Source organism: Sminthopsis crassicaudata, chromosome 3 (assembly GCF_048593235.1).
Source record: "Sminthopsis crassicaudata isolate SCR6 chromosome 3, ASM4859323v1, whole genome shotgun sequence".
NCBI lineage: Eukaryota > Metazoa > Chordata > Mammalia > Dasyuromorphia > Dasyuridae > Sminthopsis > Sminthopsis crassicaudata.
In genome coordinates this window covers 172,296,040-172,315,717 of record NC_133619.1, presented here as the reverse complement: position 1 = coordinate 172,315,717, position 19,678 = coordinate 172,296,040, and the positions used below count along the sequence as shown (strand labels likewise).

Sequence of the window (19,678 nt, the reverse complement as noted above, 5' to 3'; positions counted from 1 at the left end):
GACTAGTCAATATATATAATTGACTGCCTAAGACTCTTAAATGAAACCATCAGCTATAATTTATGTAGTATGCTTATTTTTATAACCTGACAACAACTTATTCATGTTCTTTTATCTATTGTAACCTACAGATATGCCCTTTGTACAAGGCAATCCATTAAATCTGGGAAGAAAGCTAGAAAGAAATGTTGCTTCCCGCATTAAGTTTTAAGAGTTGAACTAATCTACTTATTGCAGTAAAGTGGTCACCAAATTAAGAAACGTTCAATTTCACGTTCCAAAATATGTCTTTAAAAGAAATTATGAGATGATTATTTCTAATGGGAAGGCACTGCATTACACTTTTTACCTACAACTATGCTCCTGCCAAGAAATTCAGTGATCTAAGGTAGATTTCTCAAGAGACATATTCAGAAGAGAAAATACAACACAGATTTAGAAAGTTATTTACTTTTAGATTTTTCTACACATAAGTACTTTATGAAACTTGTTTTAAACACAAATATTGACACATAACTTCTCTTAGGTATTTCAAGCTTCATAGCATAAAATCAGGCCACATATTAAGATACCAGTTTAAGACAAATCAGAATGGAATCTTGCAGAAAATCCTAGACTCCTTGCACAAGGGCCCAGCATAATTATTCACTAAGAAAATCTCTTTAATAAAGAACACTTTAAAAAAATTCAATGAATAAAAATAAACCAAATGTTCTTAAGATTAAAAATATAATCTTTTACCTTACAACAGGCTCATTTCTCTCCTGGTAAACATGTATACGGCCAACAAATCTGAAAAGACAATAAAAAACTATGAATGAAAAATCAGAAACAACAGAAGCATCCATGAACTTGAACACATGCTTTCAAATAAATTTCTTTCTTATTTATATTGTGAACATGTCCTCATATGAAGTGCCATTATTTCTTCATAACTGACACTAATATATGTTTAAACCATTATTAATTTTAATTCTTTTCCCTTTCTTTTTTAGATATAAATTGATTGTTTATTTTTATTTTATTTATAGTACACAGCACTTCAGTTCCTGAACTACTAGATATGATTTCCTTGAGTGCATGAACTTATAATTGTGAAATTTGTAAAATTTTAAAGTATTTAACTTCTAAAAAAAAATATGGCATCTCCTCCCTCCCCCAATTACATGCTAAAACAAATTTTTTAACATTTGGGACTTTTTTTTAAAAAGAGCTTTTAATTCTAAATTCTATCCATCTTCCTACAGGTTATAAATGTACAACAAGTAGAAAACATCTCCATATAAGTCATTTTGTGCAGTTCAGATGGAAGGAAGATAGATATGTTCTACAATATCCATTCTTTCTCTGGAGGTGGATAGCAAGCTTCAACATGAGTCCTTTGGGATTGTTTTGGATCTTTATATTACTGAGAATAGCTAAGTTATTCACAGTTCTTCATCCTACAATATTGCTATTACTCTGTACAATGTTCTCCTAGTTCTCCAGGTTTTTCTGAAATCATCCTGCTTGTCATTTCTTATAGCACAATAATATTCCATCACAATCATATATTACAATTTGTTCAGCGATTCCCCAACTGATGGATTTTCAATTTTAGTCACCTCAAAAAGTAATGACTTTTACAAAAAGTAGCTGCTACATTTTTATACAAATAGGACCTTTCTTCTTTTTAAAATCTCTTTGGAATACATTCCTAGCAACAATATTGCTGAATCTATATGAATAGTATGATTACCTTTTAGGTATAATTCTAAATTGTTCTCCAGAATGGTTGGATCGGCAATATACACTTCAACAACAATGATATTGTATGAAGATATAATCTAATTGAAGTGGTTATCTTCAATATAAAGAAGATCGAGTTCAGTTCCAGTTGATCAATGATGGACAGAAACAGCTATACCCAGAGAAGGAACACTGGGAAATGAGTGTAAAATGTTTGCACTATTTTCTTTCTACCAGGTTACTTATACCTTCGGAATCCAATTCTTATCGTACAACAAGAAATTTGGTTTTACACACACATATTGTATCTAGGATATACTGTAACACATTTATTATGTATGGGATTGCATGTCATCTAGGGGAGGGAGGAGAGTGAAGGAGGGGAAAATTTGGAAAAGTAAATACAAGGGATAATGTTGTAAAAAAAAAAAATTACCCATGCATATGTACTGTCAAAAAAAAAAAATTATAATTATAAAATTAATTAAAAAAAAAAAAAAGAAAAAAAGAATGGTTGGATTGGTTTACAATTCTACCAACAGTGCTTTAGTGTTCCAGTTTTACTTTATCCCCTCCAATATTTTTCATTTTCTTTTTTTACACAATTTGACAAGTGTGCCATAGTATCTCAGAGTTTGTTTTTTTGTTTTTTTTTTTTTTTTTGAGGCAATTGTGGTTAAATGACTTGTCCAGGGTCATATAGCTAGAGTTAAATGTCTGAGACCAGATTTGAACTCAGGTCCTCCTGACTTCAGGACTGGTGTTCATTATTTCTGTAATTAATAGTGATTTAGACCTTTTTTTTTTTTTTTCATCTGACTATAGTAAGCTTTGATTTCTTCATCTGAAAACTGCCAGTTCATATTCTTTGACCATTTATCAATTAGGTAATGATTTATATTCTTATGAAATTAACTCATTTCTCTACATATTTGATAAAGGAGGCCTTTATCAGAGATACTTGCTGTAAAAATTTTCCCCCAGTTTTCTGTTTTCCTTCAAATTTTGGTTATATTAGTTTTGTTTATATAAAAACATTAATTTTATATAATCAAAATTATCCACTTCTCATTTAATAATGTCCTCTACATCTTGTTTGGTCCTTGTTTGTCTTCCCTTATCCAGAATTTAACTTTCTTTACATTTTGGTGGGCATCCTTAACATATGGCTAGCAAAACTGAATTTCTTTTTTTTTTAAATTTTTTATTATAACTTTTTAATTGACAACATATGTCTGGGTAATTTTTTACAACATTATCCCTAGCACTCGCTTCTGTTCCTTCCCTTCCTCCACCCCCTCCCCTAAATGACAAGCAGTCCTATATATGTTAAATATGTTATAGTATATCCTAGATACAATATATGCGTGCAGAACCAAATAGTTCTCTTGTTGCACAGGGAAAATTGGATTCAGAAAGTAAAAATAACCTGGGAAGAAAAACAAAAATGCAAACAGGCAAAACTAAATTTCGATCAAAATGTTTCTAATAAAGTACTAAGAAGAGCCTTCATTCTAATAATACAACTGTATCCAGATTTCTTTTTTGGTGTTAACATAACCATGGATTTTCAAAAGATATGCCAAGGAAGCAATGCATTGGAAGTCCTGAAGACTTTACACTAATGGGATCGGATTACAAACTGTAATCCAAGCACTGGCCTAGCAATGCCTACTATGTACAAAATACTACAAACACAAAGACCCCCCTCCCCCAAAAAGTCAAAGACTATTTGCCCTCAGAGTCTCTAGCTTATGGTGGTCAGCCTGCAGAGGGGAGACACAGTGACATCATGAACATGGATAAAGTAAATACAAGATAATGTGAAAAGAGTTCTAACAAGAAGATATGAGGTAGGGAAATAAAGGAAGCCTTCATAAAGTGATACCTCAGCTGAGTACTAAAGTTAGAAAAGATCTCTTGAGATATTGAATTGAAGCAGGAATATAATTCAAATATGGAGGTCTAATTGAATGAGTTCTTCAAGGTAACAGGAGGAGCATGAGATTTAAGGAAGAAGCTGCTAGTCTAGTTTGAATGGGATATGGAGTGGATGAAGGAGAGGAATATAAAATAATGGTACAGAAATAAGGAGGAGTCAGACTATTAAGGGTCTTAAAAGACAAGATTTTCTTTTTCTTTTTTTGAGAACAAGGAGCCCCTGAAAAGTTTTGAGTAGAGGTATGACACAATCACAAGAGTATTTCAACAATAACAATTAATCCCTTCTATAGAAGGCAGACTATAGAGGAAAGATTAGGAGGGTGTCACAACATTCCAGGTGAGAACAAAAAGGGTGATCATGTAAGTGGAGGGGAGCAGGGAGATGAAAGAATTTTGTGAAGGTAGAATGGTTGGGAACAGTTTAGATTATGAGGGAGACGAGTAAAGGAAAGTTTCTACAATATGAACCTAAGGGAAATGTGGTATCATCATATAAGAAGGGAAGTTAAGAAAAATGGGATAGGGAAAAAGATGCAAGTTCTATTTTTGACATATAGATCTGGGGATGCTAATAGGACATCCATGTGGAGAAATTCAACAAGCAATTAGTAATGTAAAAGTAGAATCCAGGAGAGGAAAGAGGGAGCTTTGCTGTTCAATCATTTCAGTCTTATCAAATTCTTTATGATTCTATGTGGGCTTCTTGGGTTAAAGAAAAGACATTCAAGAAATTATCAGGACTCTCCTTACTTGTAGAGGTCAGGCTGAGGTTGTTCACATTCAACGGTAGCATGTAAATTGTCGATCTCTTCTTCAGTTTGAAATCCCTTTGTTTCTTGAACTGCATAATAAGTCTATCAATTGAAAAGATATAATTAAAAAATGAAAACAAATATAGTAGTTAGCTCTCTTATTTCTAGAAAACTTATTTCCTCATAATATATACAAACTGTTTGGACACATAACATAAACACCTACGTGAGCATACAGAGAAAACAGATGTTACATTCCTATCATATGTATATTCAGATCAGTTGTGTAATTCTCCGTATCCAGGAATAGTCTTTCAAGTACTAATTCTCCCATTTTACTCATTTTCTTCATACCTAACAAATCCAATAGCAGCTATTGCTGTGATGAGGGCATAATGCATTTTTTCAAACATATCAATGGCCTAATAGTGTCAACTTCCTATGTGGCTTTCACTTGGTCTGAGACATAATGCTTTTATGATCTTATTGTTTTAAAAAACAATACGTCTAACTAGTCAGCTTAAAATATCTAGGTATGCATTGCACATAGAGAACTAGCCAGTGTGAAAAAAAATTAACAAATCCTCAGGGAAGTAGGTGTACATTATCAAAGAGGGCCTAAGCAAGTGAGGTACTACCGACATGGGCCCCAAAGTACAGGGAACCTGATCCTTCCTTGCTTTAGAATGGAATGAGGAAGGGAATGTCCCACAAAAGCCTAGGGAGTAAAGAATCTTCATTTCTATTTTTCCTGAATTATTTCCATGTTTAGTTAAAAAAAAATTTTTTTTAAACTAAGTGTGTTACAAGAGTCCATCATCTTTGCTAGCAAAGTATTAACATCTTAGCTACTAAAGGATACATCCTCGTTTTTAAAAATGGTAAGTGGCCATTTAGTCTATTCTCTGGCTTTTAAGATATTAAAGGCTACAAAGACAAACTAAAATAAATGAAAGTAATTATCCATGAAAAAATCTGAAAGCAGAACAAATATTTTCAGTTCTGAACACAGTTAACTCAGACAATGATGTTGCATTGAAATACATGCATCTTCTCTGTGATTTATCAGGAGAGATGCTGCTTACAAAAGTAATCTTATGGGCTCGCCAAGCTTCAGAAAAAGTTCATCACTCTTTTGTAGAGACTTTTTCTTCCTCTAAGGTACTACCTACAGTTGTTATTTGCAGCAAAAACCTTAGTCACATATCATTTCCTATAACTCAAAATACTGTTGCCTATAAATGTCCTATAATAAAAGGTTAATTCACTTAGAATATGTGTATAACAAACTAATCTCCCTTTCTGCATTTCTGCAAATGTAGCCTACTATTTTGGTATTTTGATTCGTAAAATTTCAACTTGTTATATATAACCCAATTTCAGAATGATTAAAGGCTAAGAAAACGATTGGGTCCATTAAGTTATGGCCATTTCCATAAATGCTTTGTAACATGCACCACTCTCAAGTATCATATTTCTATGATATAACATTTGCAAAGGAGGAAAAACAATTGTTTTTATTCATCCATCTATTATTAGTAATTGCTTTAAAAGCAATAGCTAAAGCAGAATAACCTATATTTAGTTGTGTAGAGACAGGGCAAGAATGGAATTCTAAATCAATTTCTTCTTCTCAGGCTATTTTAAATTAAAGTACTCCACAAACTGACAAATCATGAAAATGCCAGTAAAACTAGATTATTCTGTGTTACTTGTGATATAACTCTGTAGTAATCAAACATTAATTCTGACCACTAAAATTATCATCTGAGTCACTGTATCTAAAAATAAAATATAATTTTAACTAAGCCTTCTCATACCAACAATTTATTCATGCAATTTTTAGTTAATATCTCCATCTGATATCCCTTATTTCAAATCACACCATCCTAATTTGAGTTAAGACACTTTTTGTTATTTTGATGGCATTTAGCTACAGAGATTGGGGGTGGAGAATAAAGGTAAGATGGAGGGCAAAACTTTTCTTTAAAAAGGAAAAATCATGGGATCCTTATTGTTTGCTTTGTCCACACTAACTTCTCTAACAGAATCTTGGTTTCTATGGTTACCCAAACTAAGAACCCCCAAAGCTAAAAATCAACATGAAGCCAATTTAGTGAAAGAATATATTACTTTATGACTTGATTCACCATCCAAGCTGGCTGTTGTAACATAACATGTTCCATCCTCTCTACTACTAGAAAGAAATACTAAGTCACATGGAAAGGTTTCACCATCATTTACCATCACAATATCTCCAACCTACAGAGTGGGGGAAAAAAAGGACACAATTAGTTTTCTTTTCATTAGCTGACTGGCACACACAACTAAGAAAATGACAAGAGTTTCTTCTTTCCAAATCCCCCCCTCTTTTAAAGTAAGGGAGCAGAAGCAGTAACAAAGTTTGGGACTCAGAAAAGACTAACTTAAATTAAAGAGAAGATGTATTAAAGTGGATAGAGAACACAATTTGTAAAGTCAGTTGGGATGGTATTCTTGAAAAATATCCAAGTAATCTTATTATCAATGCCAATCTATGGCTGACATTCAAAGAGTCAGAACTACATGAAAGAAAAGCAGGTAGGGGGGCTGCTCAGTCAAGCAGCTGGGCTATTGGGGTTAGGAAGACCTGAGTTCAGATCTAGACTGAGATCTTTAGTAGTTACTTAACTTCTGGTTCAGTCTCCTCATCTGTAAAATGGGGATAATAATGGCATCCACCTCCCACGGTTGTAGTGTGAATCAAATGAGATAATAATTGTAAAGCCTTTTTTAGCACAATCTCTGTCCCATTGCAAGCATTATAATAATTTATAATAGTAAAAAAAAAACTATCAATGTTAGCTATGATTATTATTATTAATCACCTACAATAAAATATAATCTTGCTAAAGTAATTTCCAAATTTATGATCTTTTTTTTTTTTTTTTTTTTTTTTTATAAAGTGTCATTCCTTCTTTGAAGCAACTGAAGTCCAGAGGTGGAATTAAAAACATTTCCTTTTGACTAATGATGGATATATTTTATACAGTTAAAAAGAAAGGAAACCCTATACTACTGAGACAATATTTTGACTTCAGACAAACAAAAGAGTGAAAATTGTTAGTGTAGTGCTATAGAAATTATAATGTTTTTGGATAACTGGAGTGTTTCAATGAAAACATAGGAGCTTTGATGCTTCTATCCTAGTTAAGTTTCTTCATCTGTAAAATGGGGAGGTAAGACAAAATGATCTCTAAGATTCCTGCTTATATTAAAATTTCATTGTTTATTAAATACAGAACTTAATGACATCTAAAAAGCACTACTTAAACACTAATAATACATTTACAGGGCAGCTAGGTGGCGCAGTGGATAGAGCACCAGCCTTGAATTCAGGAGGACCCGAGTTCAAATCTGGTCTCAGACACTTAACACTTCCTAGCTGTGTGACCCTGGGCAAGTCACTTAACCCCAGCCTCAGGAAAAAAATAATAATAATACATTTACTAAATCAGTATTAACTATGAAAATCAATATTAAATTAGTATTAACATGAAAAAAAATCATAAAGTAATGAGACAAATGGAAAAACAAAGAAACTTAAGCCAAAAAAGGAATTACAGAATACTTTGTCATAAAAATCTAAAAATAAATTGAGTCTAATGAAAAGCTATCCATCTCCCTGTGAGAAATATTTCTTTTGGATTCCTATATTCTAATCAGCATTAATCATATCAAAGTTCCGTATATAAGGTCCTAGGGCTCTCAGCTGCAGAGTTAAGTCCACTTGTTTAACTACAGGAAGTTAACTACCTCCCCCACTTTGCTTTGTTTTGCCTGGCCATAGTGACCAAGCCCAGTGTGGGCAGAGATCACAAATATGTGAAAAGTTCCCCCAAAATATTTTTGTACTTCCAGACCAATCCCTTGTCTAATAGGAGGAGCAGGTGACCATCTTATGACCACTATTACATCACTGACTGTAATAGCTTGTACCATTTTCTACTGCCCAACCTAAGGAGAAGCCTACCTGTCTTGTATGAAGATGTCCCTTACTTCACTCAACTTGTGACTCTGCTAACATCTTATTTTAGCTTATGTGTCATATGCCAATCAATGGAATTATTTTGTTATTTGGAATGAATGGATATTTAGCCCTATAAAAATAGGAAGGAAGGAGGAAGCATCTCTGATCATGAGGAAGAAATGAGGACTTCATTAGAGGGGACCATAGAACCTTTAATAAAGTGACACTGGTTTAGAGCTCTGCCTTAGTCTCTTTTATTATAGGTGGGATAATTTTAATCCCCATATCCCATAAGAAAAACATAGCTGACATTTCAGACGTCTTCATTCCTTAATATCTTTCTGGAGGGAAAATGCATCTATGACATAACTCAAATACTCTATTCTTCCCCTTCCTCTAAACTCAACTTTTAATAATTTGTGTATCTGGAGAAAAAAGATGTCATCAAATATCAAGACATGACTCGGGCAGGATAAATAACTCAGATTTAAAATCCATCTAATCACTTAGGCTGTCTGAACTGTTACATGCAAGGCATTTTCAAATCATTACACTTGATTGCATACAGTAAATGGGTCTCTCCTACAACTACATTTTGTTTACAAGAATGACTAAATTTCAGAGAACTTTAAAATTAGTGGATGGCTGGTTACCTTTTATTTTTTCCCTTAAAAGTGCTTTCAGCATCTTACTTGAGACTCCTATAATGTGCAAGTGAATCTGAAGTCTGGAGTTGTCATCAGAAGACATCTATTTTTTTCTTCCTCTAATAGTAAATTTAACACATCCCTGGGTTTACATACTCAGTACTACAAAGTGCATACTTCTCACAAAAAGTTGATGCATTAAAATTTTTACTTTAGCTTAGTTAAATAATCCAGATCATTTCCTTTAAAAGGACAATGGAAAAGTCTATTGGCTTAAAAAAATAACAAATCTCTTCCTACAACATGGAAAAAATGTGCAAAGATTATAACACAGTTAAAGAAAACAGCTGTGAAATCTGGCCTAAGCTCAGAAGACTGGGGAAAAAAATAGGCTAATGTCAGTCTATGATTTGGTGTGTCATGTGTTTTATCCCACATACATTTGCAAAAATGCTTACACTGCCAAAGAATTCTGGTTTCCTAGAACCTACCTATTACTTTGCATGGATCTATAGAATGGTCATTAAAAAACCCAGTTTGGGTTACGTAGCATGTCACAAACTCATCATATGAATCAAATAAATAAACCATGTACCACAATTAAGGTCATTAATTTAGAGTAAATGGGGAAAAGACCAATCAGAATGGCTGAAAAGTGAGAAACTGTGGCATTGAGGAGATAATACTCTTACACATAGAAAGTAATGGTCATTGATTTTACAAAGTGTGGTCTATTAAACAGCATAGTACAGAGTAAGTACCACTCATTGTGAAATAATAACATCTGGATTCAAGTCCTTTCTCTGATGTTCAGTACCTAAGTGACTTTGGACAAATAGACAAAGGGCCTCTTTGGGCCTCAGTAAAACGAGGGACTTGGACTAAAAGAATGATCTCTGAGATTCCTTCCAACTTAATCTCTATGACCCAATGACATAGTTTCCCAACCAGGTAAATATTTTGTTATGTCACAATAACAATAATATACAGTAAAATTTTGTAGCATTCTAAGGTTTATAAAGAACTTTGCCCATAATAAGCAACAGGTAATACAAGTATTATTTATCTCCATTTTATAGATATGGAAATTAATGCCAATGAAAGTTACATGTCAAAACAACAGTCATAAAACCAGTAAATGGCAAGGCTGAGATTTAAATTCAAAAAGCTCTAATGGTAAGTCTAGAACCCTTTGCACTAGGCCATGTAGATCCATAAAGACATTTTTTGGGCGGAGAGTGAATTCTCTTTCTCCAGTTTAGAAAGACCTACTATGTGCCAGACCCTATGCTGAGGACTTGGGATAGAAAGGCAAAAAACTCTCTGCTCTCAAGGACCTGTCAATCTACTGGGAGAACACAGAAGCAACATAACAAACAAGTTATTAAATTCAGGATAAATAAGCTCCAGCAGAACAGAGAATTAGGAGCAGAGGGAATAATGACCATATAGAATGTAAAAGTCAAAGTAGACCCCGGGATGCTACTTTGGGAAAGATGGGAGAGATTGGGGAGAAATAGAAAAGAAAGAGGAAGAGGAAGGAAGAGAGACAAGAATGCATTCAGGAGGATTTACTTTTAAAGACCATATCAATAGATTGCACATAAAATGGTACTTCTCAAGTAACTAAAAATTGTAATTTGCTAAATATCATCATCTTTTACCCATAGATTTTTTTTTGTACACTGATAAATTATTCAGGAAAATCATAGATCCTTTTTAAATTAAGAAGAGAAGCCAGGAGTTCAATTACAACAAATTCTAAATTAGTTTGGTTTTGTATTATACTTGTTAAATTTCTAAAATTGTTTTCATTTTCTTAAATATCTCATTTCCCTTCCTTTTTAATCAAGTGCTTCCTCTTGCAATCTTATAAGCATTTTAAATTATAACATAATCCATTCTGTCAAGAAAAAAAAAAAAAGCTGAATTGGGCCCTAAATAAGGTAATTTCACCAACTGCTCCTCACTCTTAAATTCCGGCTTTGTTTTCGGACAAGTTTGCCATGCTGAATAAAATGGACAGGGCATTGGTTCATTGCATTGTCTGCTTTATGTCGAAGCCAGTCTTCATAGCCCTAAAAGAAAGAAACAGAATATAATGAGGCAAAGGAAAATAAGCTATAGCCACTTAAACTTTCAATAATTTAACATAAAAATTATCTTTTTTGGGGGGCATTTTTTTACTATAGCTTTTTATAATACAAAACATATGCATGGGTAATTTCTCAACACTGACCCTCGCAAGAAGAAAAGTAAATTTCTATTTGATTCTATAAAACTTCTTTGCTAAGGATATATATATGAAATATAAGTTAAGGGTCAGTTCTTACCCACTGCTTTAGTGAAGTACAATGTACTTTAAACTTTTTTTGTAACTTGGGGGCTTTTCTTCTTCCTGTAAATATACCCACGTCTCTACAACTTTCATTGTCCCCAGCATCCTTAAAAATTCTCTCTCTTGATCTGATTGTCCTCACAAACCTATGGTTCTCTGTCTCTCTTTCCTTCATATGACTAATCTTGAGAAAGCTGTCACTGCTTCCACTCACTTCCTCTCTTCTTATTCACTTTTAAACTCTTTGCAATCTGGCTTCTGATTTCATTATCTAACTGCTCTCTCCCAAGTCACCAATAATCTCTCTCTCTTTCTTTCTTTCTTTCTTTCCCCCGAGGCTGGGGTTAAGTGACTTGCCCAGGGTCACACTGCCAGGAAGTGTTAAGTGTCTGAGACCACATTTGAACTCAGGTCCTCCTGAATTCAGGGCTGGTGCTCTATCCACTGCGCCATCTAGCTGCCCCACCAATAATCTCTTAAATATAAAATTTAATGACCTTCCTCACCCTCCCCTCCCAACTTTATCCTTTCTGATCTCTATAACCTTGATGTATTATCACCTCCTTCTGGATATTCTCTCCTTTTAAAAAGGTTTTTCCTAATAATAATGCTCTTTCTGTGGTTCTCACCATTCTCCAATTTACTTTTCTGGATCTACAAATCTAGGCCACACAAACTAACTTCAGATGAGCATCACCAGATGTTCTCTTCCCTACATACTATTTCACTTGTGAGTTCAATAATCATCCTGTTTATTATTACTGTATTATTACTATATACTATTATACTTATGAGTTCAATCTCAGGCTATTAGGGCTATTGATCCAATCCTAATCTGTCTCATACACCATCAGCTATCTTTTATAAATTTCAAAATGAATGTCCTAGAAACAGGGTTTTTTTTTTGTTTTTGTTTTTTTTTGCTGAGGCAATTGGAGTTAAGTGACTTGTCCAGGGTCACATAGCTAAGTATTAAATGTCTGAGACCAGGGTTGAAGTCAGGTCCTCCTGACTTCAGGGCCAGCACTCTATCCACTGTACCACCCAGCTGCCCCAGTCCCAAGACTCAACAAATCCAAAACAGAATTCATTGTCTTTCTCCCCTCACCCTCCCATTTTCTGAATTTCCAAATTATTACTATCAAGAGTAACAATATTCTCTTGATTGCCCAACCACAGTGTAATCTTTAACTCTCACTCTCAATTATTCCATCTATACAATCTGTTCTCAAATCCTGCCATTTTTATGTTCCCAACATCTCTTGTTTATATCTCTTTTCTAGTTATACAAATCAACACTGACACAGACCTTCATTAATTTATTCATAGGCTACTACAAAAGTCTTCTGGTTGGTCTCTTGTCTAATCCCTTTTGCTTAAATTGGAGTTCACACTAATATATATATATATATATATATATATATATATATATATATATATATATATATATATATATATATATATATATATATATATATATATATATATATATATATATATATATATATGTGGGTGTGGGTGCAGTTTCTAAATTTAATAATTCATTCTTAGCTTTTGATTTATAAATTTCAGCATTGCAAATGTTTCATGTTGCTGAGAAGAATGAGGCTCCACATCTCTAAACTTGCTTATCTTTTTCTATCTTCTTCCATATTTTTCTTGTTTCAGAAGATGAACTTGGGGCCCTCTTGCCAAAACTAGGCTTTCCACCTAAATCCTTGGTTCCATCTTCTCTATTTCCAAAATTTTATCCCATTAATCTTTCTTTCAATCCTGACATAAATCTCATACTAGGGATATATCATTAGAAGTCTTTAAGCAGAGGCATTACATGGTAGTGCTATACAGGGGATCAAGAATTGGAAGTGCTGAGCCATGTGACCTCTGAGATCTGACCCAATTATAAGTTTAGTGTTCTGTGATTTTTGACTATATCTGGTGAACAGTATCATCAGGATGTCTTGCTATTACCTCAAAATTAGCACATCTGTGCCAGAATCCATTATATTCCCCATCAAATCAACTATTTTTATTACCTATGTGTTTCTCTCAACTTTAGAAAAAGAGAAAAGTTTAGAAGAGTATCTGGTTTAGCAGATCTTTCTAGCATTTAGCAACTTTAGATTCGAACACATACACACACACACACACACACACACACACACACACAATTAAGGACTATGTAAAATGAAAAATCTGCCACTTGTGGTTTTTGTTACAACAAGGAGTAGAGTTAGGGAAAAGGAGCTCTTGCATTTGTTACTAGATATGTGAAGAGAAGATATACGGAGGCAGACAGTTTAAATAGAACATAAGTAGGACCTTCTCCTCCTTCCCCCAAAGGGGAATCCTGCAACATACTCACTTTAGAACTGGAGCCTGTCCAAATATTAAAATGCACCAATAGAAGGAGAGACTTGGTTTCAAGGAAATAAACAAAAAACCCCACATAATAAATTTTGAGCATTCAAAGTATCAAGACTAACAATAATTTTTAGTACCTAAATATATACTTTCCTCTAAGGAATGATGCTAGATTTCCTTTCTTAGACACATTTAAGCATAAGGTAGACAATTATTCTTAAGGGAAATTATGTGAGCAATTTCACCTGAAGACAAAGAGATGGGTAAAACAATTCCTTGTGGAATTGTGTCTCTTGTCAGGATTTTAGGACTAAAAGTACAAGATGTAGGTGGCTGAGGAGACAGGGAGCATCCTGGGGGATGAAAGCTAGAGACTTTGACTCCACTGTGCTGGAGACACAGTTAATGGATGATAATCACTTAGATAATTAGATCCCTTGAGACTCAACTGCACTCTTGTCATACATCTTCTTTCAGTTCCCCTGTCCATACCACCTGTTACAAATATTTCTTGTCCTGACTATAAATAAAGGGGAAAAACTGAGAGGAAACTGGGGGCTTCCAGCCCCAGACCTATCATCTCCATGGCCTCCCGTGGTCAAAAATTTGTCAATGACTGGCAAAGAACAAACCTGCTTTTTTCTCCTTGGGATATTGGTGTCATAGTAGAAGCATCAATCTGGAATAGCCCAATGGAAGAATGCATCCTAGAGGTGACTACAATTTGGTTCAATAAACATTCAATGGCACTATTTTTACTGGGTAGAATGACCAAAATTCTGATTCTCCATATAAGGCACAGAGTTATTAAGGTTATAATAGAGACTGTCAGAAAACAAGTTCCCATGTATCTAAGAGGCAGTCTGAAGCAGTGGACAAAAAGAAGGAGCATTGGAGTCAAGTTCAAGTTTCATCTCTGACACCATATCACCTAATCTTTCAGTACTCAAAGCAACTCTATAAAACTGTAAGCTAAGAGATTCAAGGAATTAGAGTAGGAAATGAGGAAATTAAACTATCACTTTTTGCAGATGACATGATGGTATACTTAGAGAACCCCAAAGACTCTGCTAAAAAGCTACTAGAAATAATTCAAAATTTCAGCAAAGTGGCAGGATACAAAATAAATCCACATAAATCCTCGGCATTTTTATATATCACTAACAAAATGCAACAGCAAGAGATACAAAGAGAAATTCCATTCCAAACAAATGTTGAGAGTATAAAATATTTGGGAATCCATCTACCAAAGAAAAGTCAGGAATTATATGAGAAAAATTACAAAACACTTGCCACAAAAATAAAATCAGATTTAAATAATTGGAAAGACATTCAGTGCTCTTGGATAGGCTGAGCGAATATAATAAAGATGACAATACTCCCCAAACTAATCTATTTATTTAGTGCTATACCAATCAGACTCCCAAGAAACTATTTTAATGACCTAGAAAAAATAACAACAAAATTCATATGGAAGAATAAAAGGTCAAGAATTGCAAGGGAACTAATGAAAAAAAACTCAGAGGAAGGTGGTCTAAGTGTACCTGATCTAAAGCTATATTATATAGCAGCAGTCACCAAAACCATTTGGTATTGGCTAAGAAATAGACCGGTAGATCAGTGGAACAGATTAGATACAAAGGACAAAAAAGGGTACATCTATAGCAATCTAATCTTTGACAAACCCAAAGATTCCAACATTAGGGATAAAAATTCATTATTCGGAAAAAACTGTTGGGAAAACTGGAAATTAGTATGGCAGAAATTAGATATGGATCCACACTTAACTCCATATACCAAGATAAGATCAAAATGGGTCCATGATTTAGGCATAAAGAGGGAGATAATAAATAGATTAGAGGAACAGAGGATAATCTACCTCTCAGACTTGTGGAGGAGGAAGGAATTTATGACCAGAGGAGAACTAGAGATCATTATTGATCACAAAATAGAAGATTTTGATTACATCAAACTAAAAAGTTTCTGTACAAATAATACTAATGCAAACAAGATTAGAAGGGAAGTAACAAATTGGGAAAATATTTTTAAAAACAAAGGTTCTGACAAAGGTCTCATTTCCAAAATATATAGAGAACTGACCATAATTTATAAGAAACCGAACCATTCTCCAATTGATAAATGGTCAAAGGATAGGAACAGACAATTCTCAGAGGAAGAAATTGAAACTATATCCACTCACATGAAAGAGTGTTCCAAATCACTACTGATCAGAGAAATGCAAATTAAGACCACTCTGAGATACCACTACACACCTGTCAGATTGGCTAAGATGACAGGAACAAATAATGACAAATGTTGGAGGGGATGTGGGGAAATTGGGACACTAATACATTGCTGGTGGAGTTGTGAAAGAATCCAGCCATTCTGGAGAGCAATCTGGAATTATGCCCAAAAAGTTATCAAGCTGTGCATACCCTTTGACCCAGCAGCGCTACTACTGGGATTATATCCCAAAGAAATACTAAAGAGCGGAAAGAGACCTGTATGTGCCAAAATGTTTGTGGCAGCTCTTTTTGTTGTAGCTAGAAACTGGAAGATGAATGGATGTCCATCAATTGGAGAATGGTTGGGTAAATTGTGGTATATGAAGGTTATGGAATATTATTGCTCGGTAAGAAATGACCAGCAGGAGGAATATAGAGAGGCCTGGAGAGACTTAAATCAACTGATGCTGAGTGAAATGAGCAGAACCAGAAGATCACTGTACACTTCAACAACAATACTGTATGGGGATGTATTCTGATGGAAGTGGAAATCTTCAACATAAAGAAGATCCAACTCACTTCCAGTTGATCAATGATGGACAGAGATAGCTACACCCAGAGAAGAAACACTGGGAAGTGAATGAAAATTGTTAGCACTAATATCTGTCTGCCCAGGTTACATGTACCTTCGGATTCTAATGTTTATTGTGCAACAAGAAAATGATATTCACACACATGTATTGTACCTAGACTATATTGTAACACATGTAAAATGTATGGGATTGACTGTCATCGGGGGGAGGGAATAGAGGGAGGGGGGGTAATTTGGAAAAATGAATACAAGGGATAATATTATAAAATATATATATATATATATATATATATATATATATATATATATATATATATATATATATATAATAATAAAAAAAACTGTAAGCTAAAAAAGAATGGCAAATACACGATAGACTCCAAATAAAATGTTCTTTCCACCATACCATAGCACCACAACAAAAGAAAAAACTTAAAATTGCATCTGATTAGATAAAAGTCCTTAATTAATCGTTTAAAAAGCAAAAAATAGATTTTCTTGAATTACCAGATAACTAGAATTACAATGAAGAAAACATGGATATGATTCAGTTGCATTTTTTACTTAGAAAGTAAACTGCCTTGGAATATGACAGCTTTGTGGCACTTGTTAATTGCACAATATGATGCTGTCATGCGGAACAGATTTTCTTACCACTACTTAATCACTATGCTACTTAAATTATTGTTTTGTGTTTAAAGAATGATGTTTTAAGGAAAAGGTGTCTATCAGAAAAGCCTCACCATAACAGCTTTTAGAAGCTGTCATCTTACAAATTATCTAGGTGTCCCAAATGAAAATATGCTGTGCAAACTGATGTAATTTCATATGTTTCACAGGTTTCAAGTACCTAAGTACCTTCTTTCATTAGAAGGCAGCAATTCTTTGAGAAAAGAAATGGGGTGCGATTATTTTAGATTTTCTAGTTTTGAGAAGCACCACATGTGGCAAAGAATTACAACTTGAGGGGGATGCCCATCAATTGAAGAACAGCTGACAAGTTGTGGTATATGGATGTAATAGAATACTATTGTGTCATAAGAAATGATGAGCAGGCAGATTTCAGAAAAAACTGGAAAGACTTACATGACCTGATGATGAATGAAGTGTGAAGAACCAGGAGAATACCATACATCCTAATAGCAACATTGTGGAATGATCACCTATGATAGACTTAGCTCTTCTCAGCAATGCAATGATCTAAGACAATTCCAAAAGACTTATGATGGAAAATGCTATTTATATCCAGAGAAAGTATTAAGGAGTCTGAATGCAGACTGAAGCATACTATTTTTATCTTTTTTCTATTTTTTTTCTTCCTTGTGGCTTTTCTCCTTTTGTAATCAATTCTTTTTTTGCAACATGATTAATATGGAAACATGTTTAATATGTTTGTACAGGTAGAGCCTATATCAGATTGCTTTCTGTCTAGGTGAAGGAGGAAGGAAAATTTGGAACTCAAAATCTTTTAAAAGTGATCATACTGAACATTATCTTTACAAAAAAATACTACTAAGTACAAGAAGAGATGAAGAGGAGTGATCCATGAAGATGGGTGTTAAATATGCAGATAGGATAGGATATGATAAAGGCTTTCTGAGCTCATTGATTTGAGGACTTCCCTCCAATGATATAGGTCCTGTCCTTACTTTATCCTATGAGACTCTTGCCCATGTCCTCACATGAATTCTCCATGGAGCATCTGCACATGCTGGGAGCCTTCGTCCATGGCTCTTGACAATGCACACACATCAGTGGAGACTGGTATGATCCAGTGATTATTCTTCCCAACATAACTAGTCTTCTCTTCCTATTCTGCCTGAGTCTACTTTTCCTGCATGATCCACAAAAGGAGTGGTAGGTTGCAGCCCAGTCACATCTCCCATGCAAGGGTCCTTCTATTGTCCTTTAGGTAACTTACAAACTTAATTCAATAGAGAGTGTAGCTAATAATGGAGCAAATTCTCCCTTTGGACTTACCTGTAGACTGTTACTAGAGGGGTAGGGATAGCAAAAAGGATCAGACCTGGAATTTTATTAGTACAGGGAAGTCCGGTATGAAGAAATTCAGGTTAGTACCTTTTTCTGCAATGTATATAGATAGAGAGATGCCTGGAGTACTAAGTAAAATGGTTTGCCCAGCATTGCATAGGTAGAATGTGCCAGAGCTAGGATTTAAACCCAGATTCTTCATAACTCAATAACCAGCTCTCTATTCATCAACTGTTTCTCCTTTTATGATCCCTTTATTTTAAAAAGAGAAAACACCATCATATTCTCCACTGGTACCTCCTGGCAAATGTAATCTCTTTGGCACCAGGAGTTAGTTCAGTGTCAACAGGAAAAAAGCTAATCAGTGTGACTAGAAAAATAAGCCTTGGATGTCAGGCTAAGATAGAATTGGGTCTGGTGAAGTTGAGAGACTGTCAGAGCTGATTTTTTAGGGATTTATTCTTGCAATCTGATTTTTTTAGATTAAACACAATATAGGATGACCAAGTCAAGTTAGGTCTCTTAGCCTAATCTAGGCAAAACTTAATTTTTTAATCTTATCCTACCTCCTTGGAAGTGGTATCCAATCAATACAATGACTAGTAAGTAGTCAGTCACATTTTTTTTCACACCAGGACACAAAAAGAATGTTAAGTTGTTCATACAAAGTCTGGCCAACTCCAAAGAAATCAAAACTTTCAATCATTAAATTTCAGTCCATCATCAATCCAATCCTAGATGCCTTTCTATCTGGGCAGTTCTAGCCTGAATGCAGACTCTTCAGACTTAACTTTGGAGAATTTAAGGGACACCTCCACACTACTTCAGCATAGAACGCAAATCATTAACAATTTTACATTGGGTAGAGCAAAGAAGACATCAAGAAAACCACTCAAGATCACCGAGCATCCCTATTTGATCAATAGTCAAGGGGAAAACCTCCTAATGTAATTCTCTAGGTCATCAATATAGCCAATGAATTGAGTAACTTCTCTTAATTTAACACAAGTACAAATCTATCACAAGCTTGTAAGATCAGGAGTGAGGAGATGCTGAGAAGGAACATAAACTCCTGAAAATATACAAG

General features: G+C 34.3%; 1 protein-coding gene across 6 annotated transcripts in view; it reads right to left on the bottom strand.

The window, feature by feature from the left end:
* ATP11A (ATPase phospholipid transporting 11A) overlaps nt 1–19,678 on the bottom strand; it is a 214,640-nt gene that overhangs the window by 66,300 nt on the left and 128,662 nt on the right. For all 6 annotated transcript variants that reach the window (XM_074299560.1, XM_074299563.1, XM_074299559.1 and 3 more), the window contains exons 5-8: nt 11,051–11,158; nt 6,558–6,686; nt 4,423–4,526; nt 742–792 (exon numbers count right to left, since the gene is read on the bottom strand). In XM_074299560.1, coding sequence (XP_074155661.1) covers nt 742–792; nt 4,423–4,526; nt 6,558–6,686; nt 11,051–11,158 — 392 coding nt within the window. The remainder of the gene's footprint in view (nt 1–741; nt 793–4,422; nt 4,527–6,557; nt 6,687–11,050; nt 11,159–19,678) is intronic.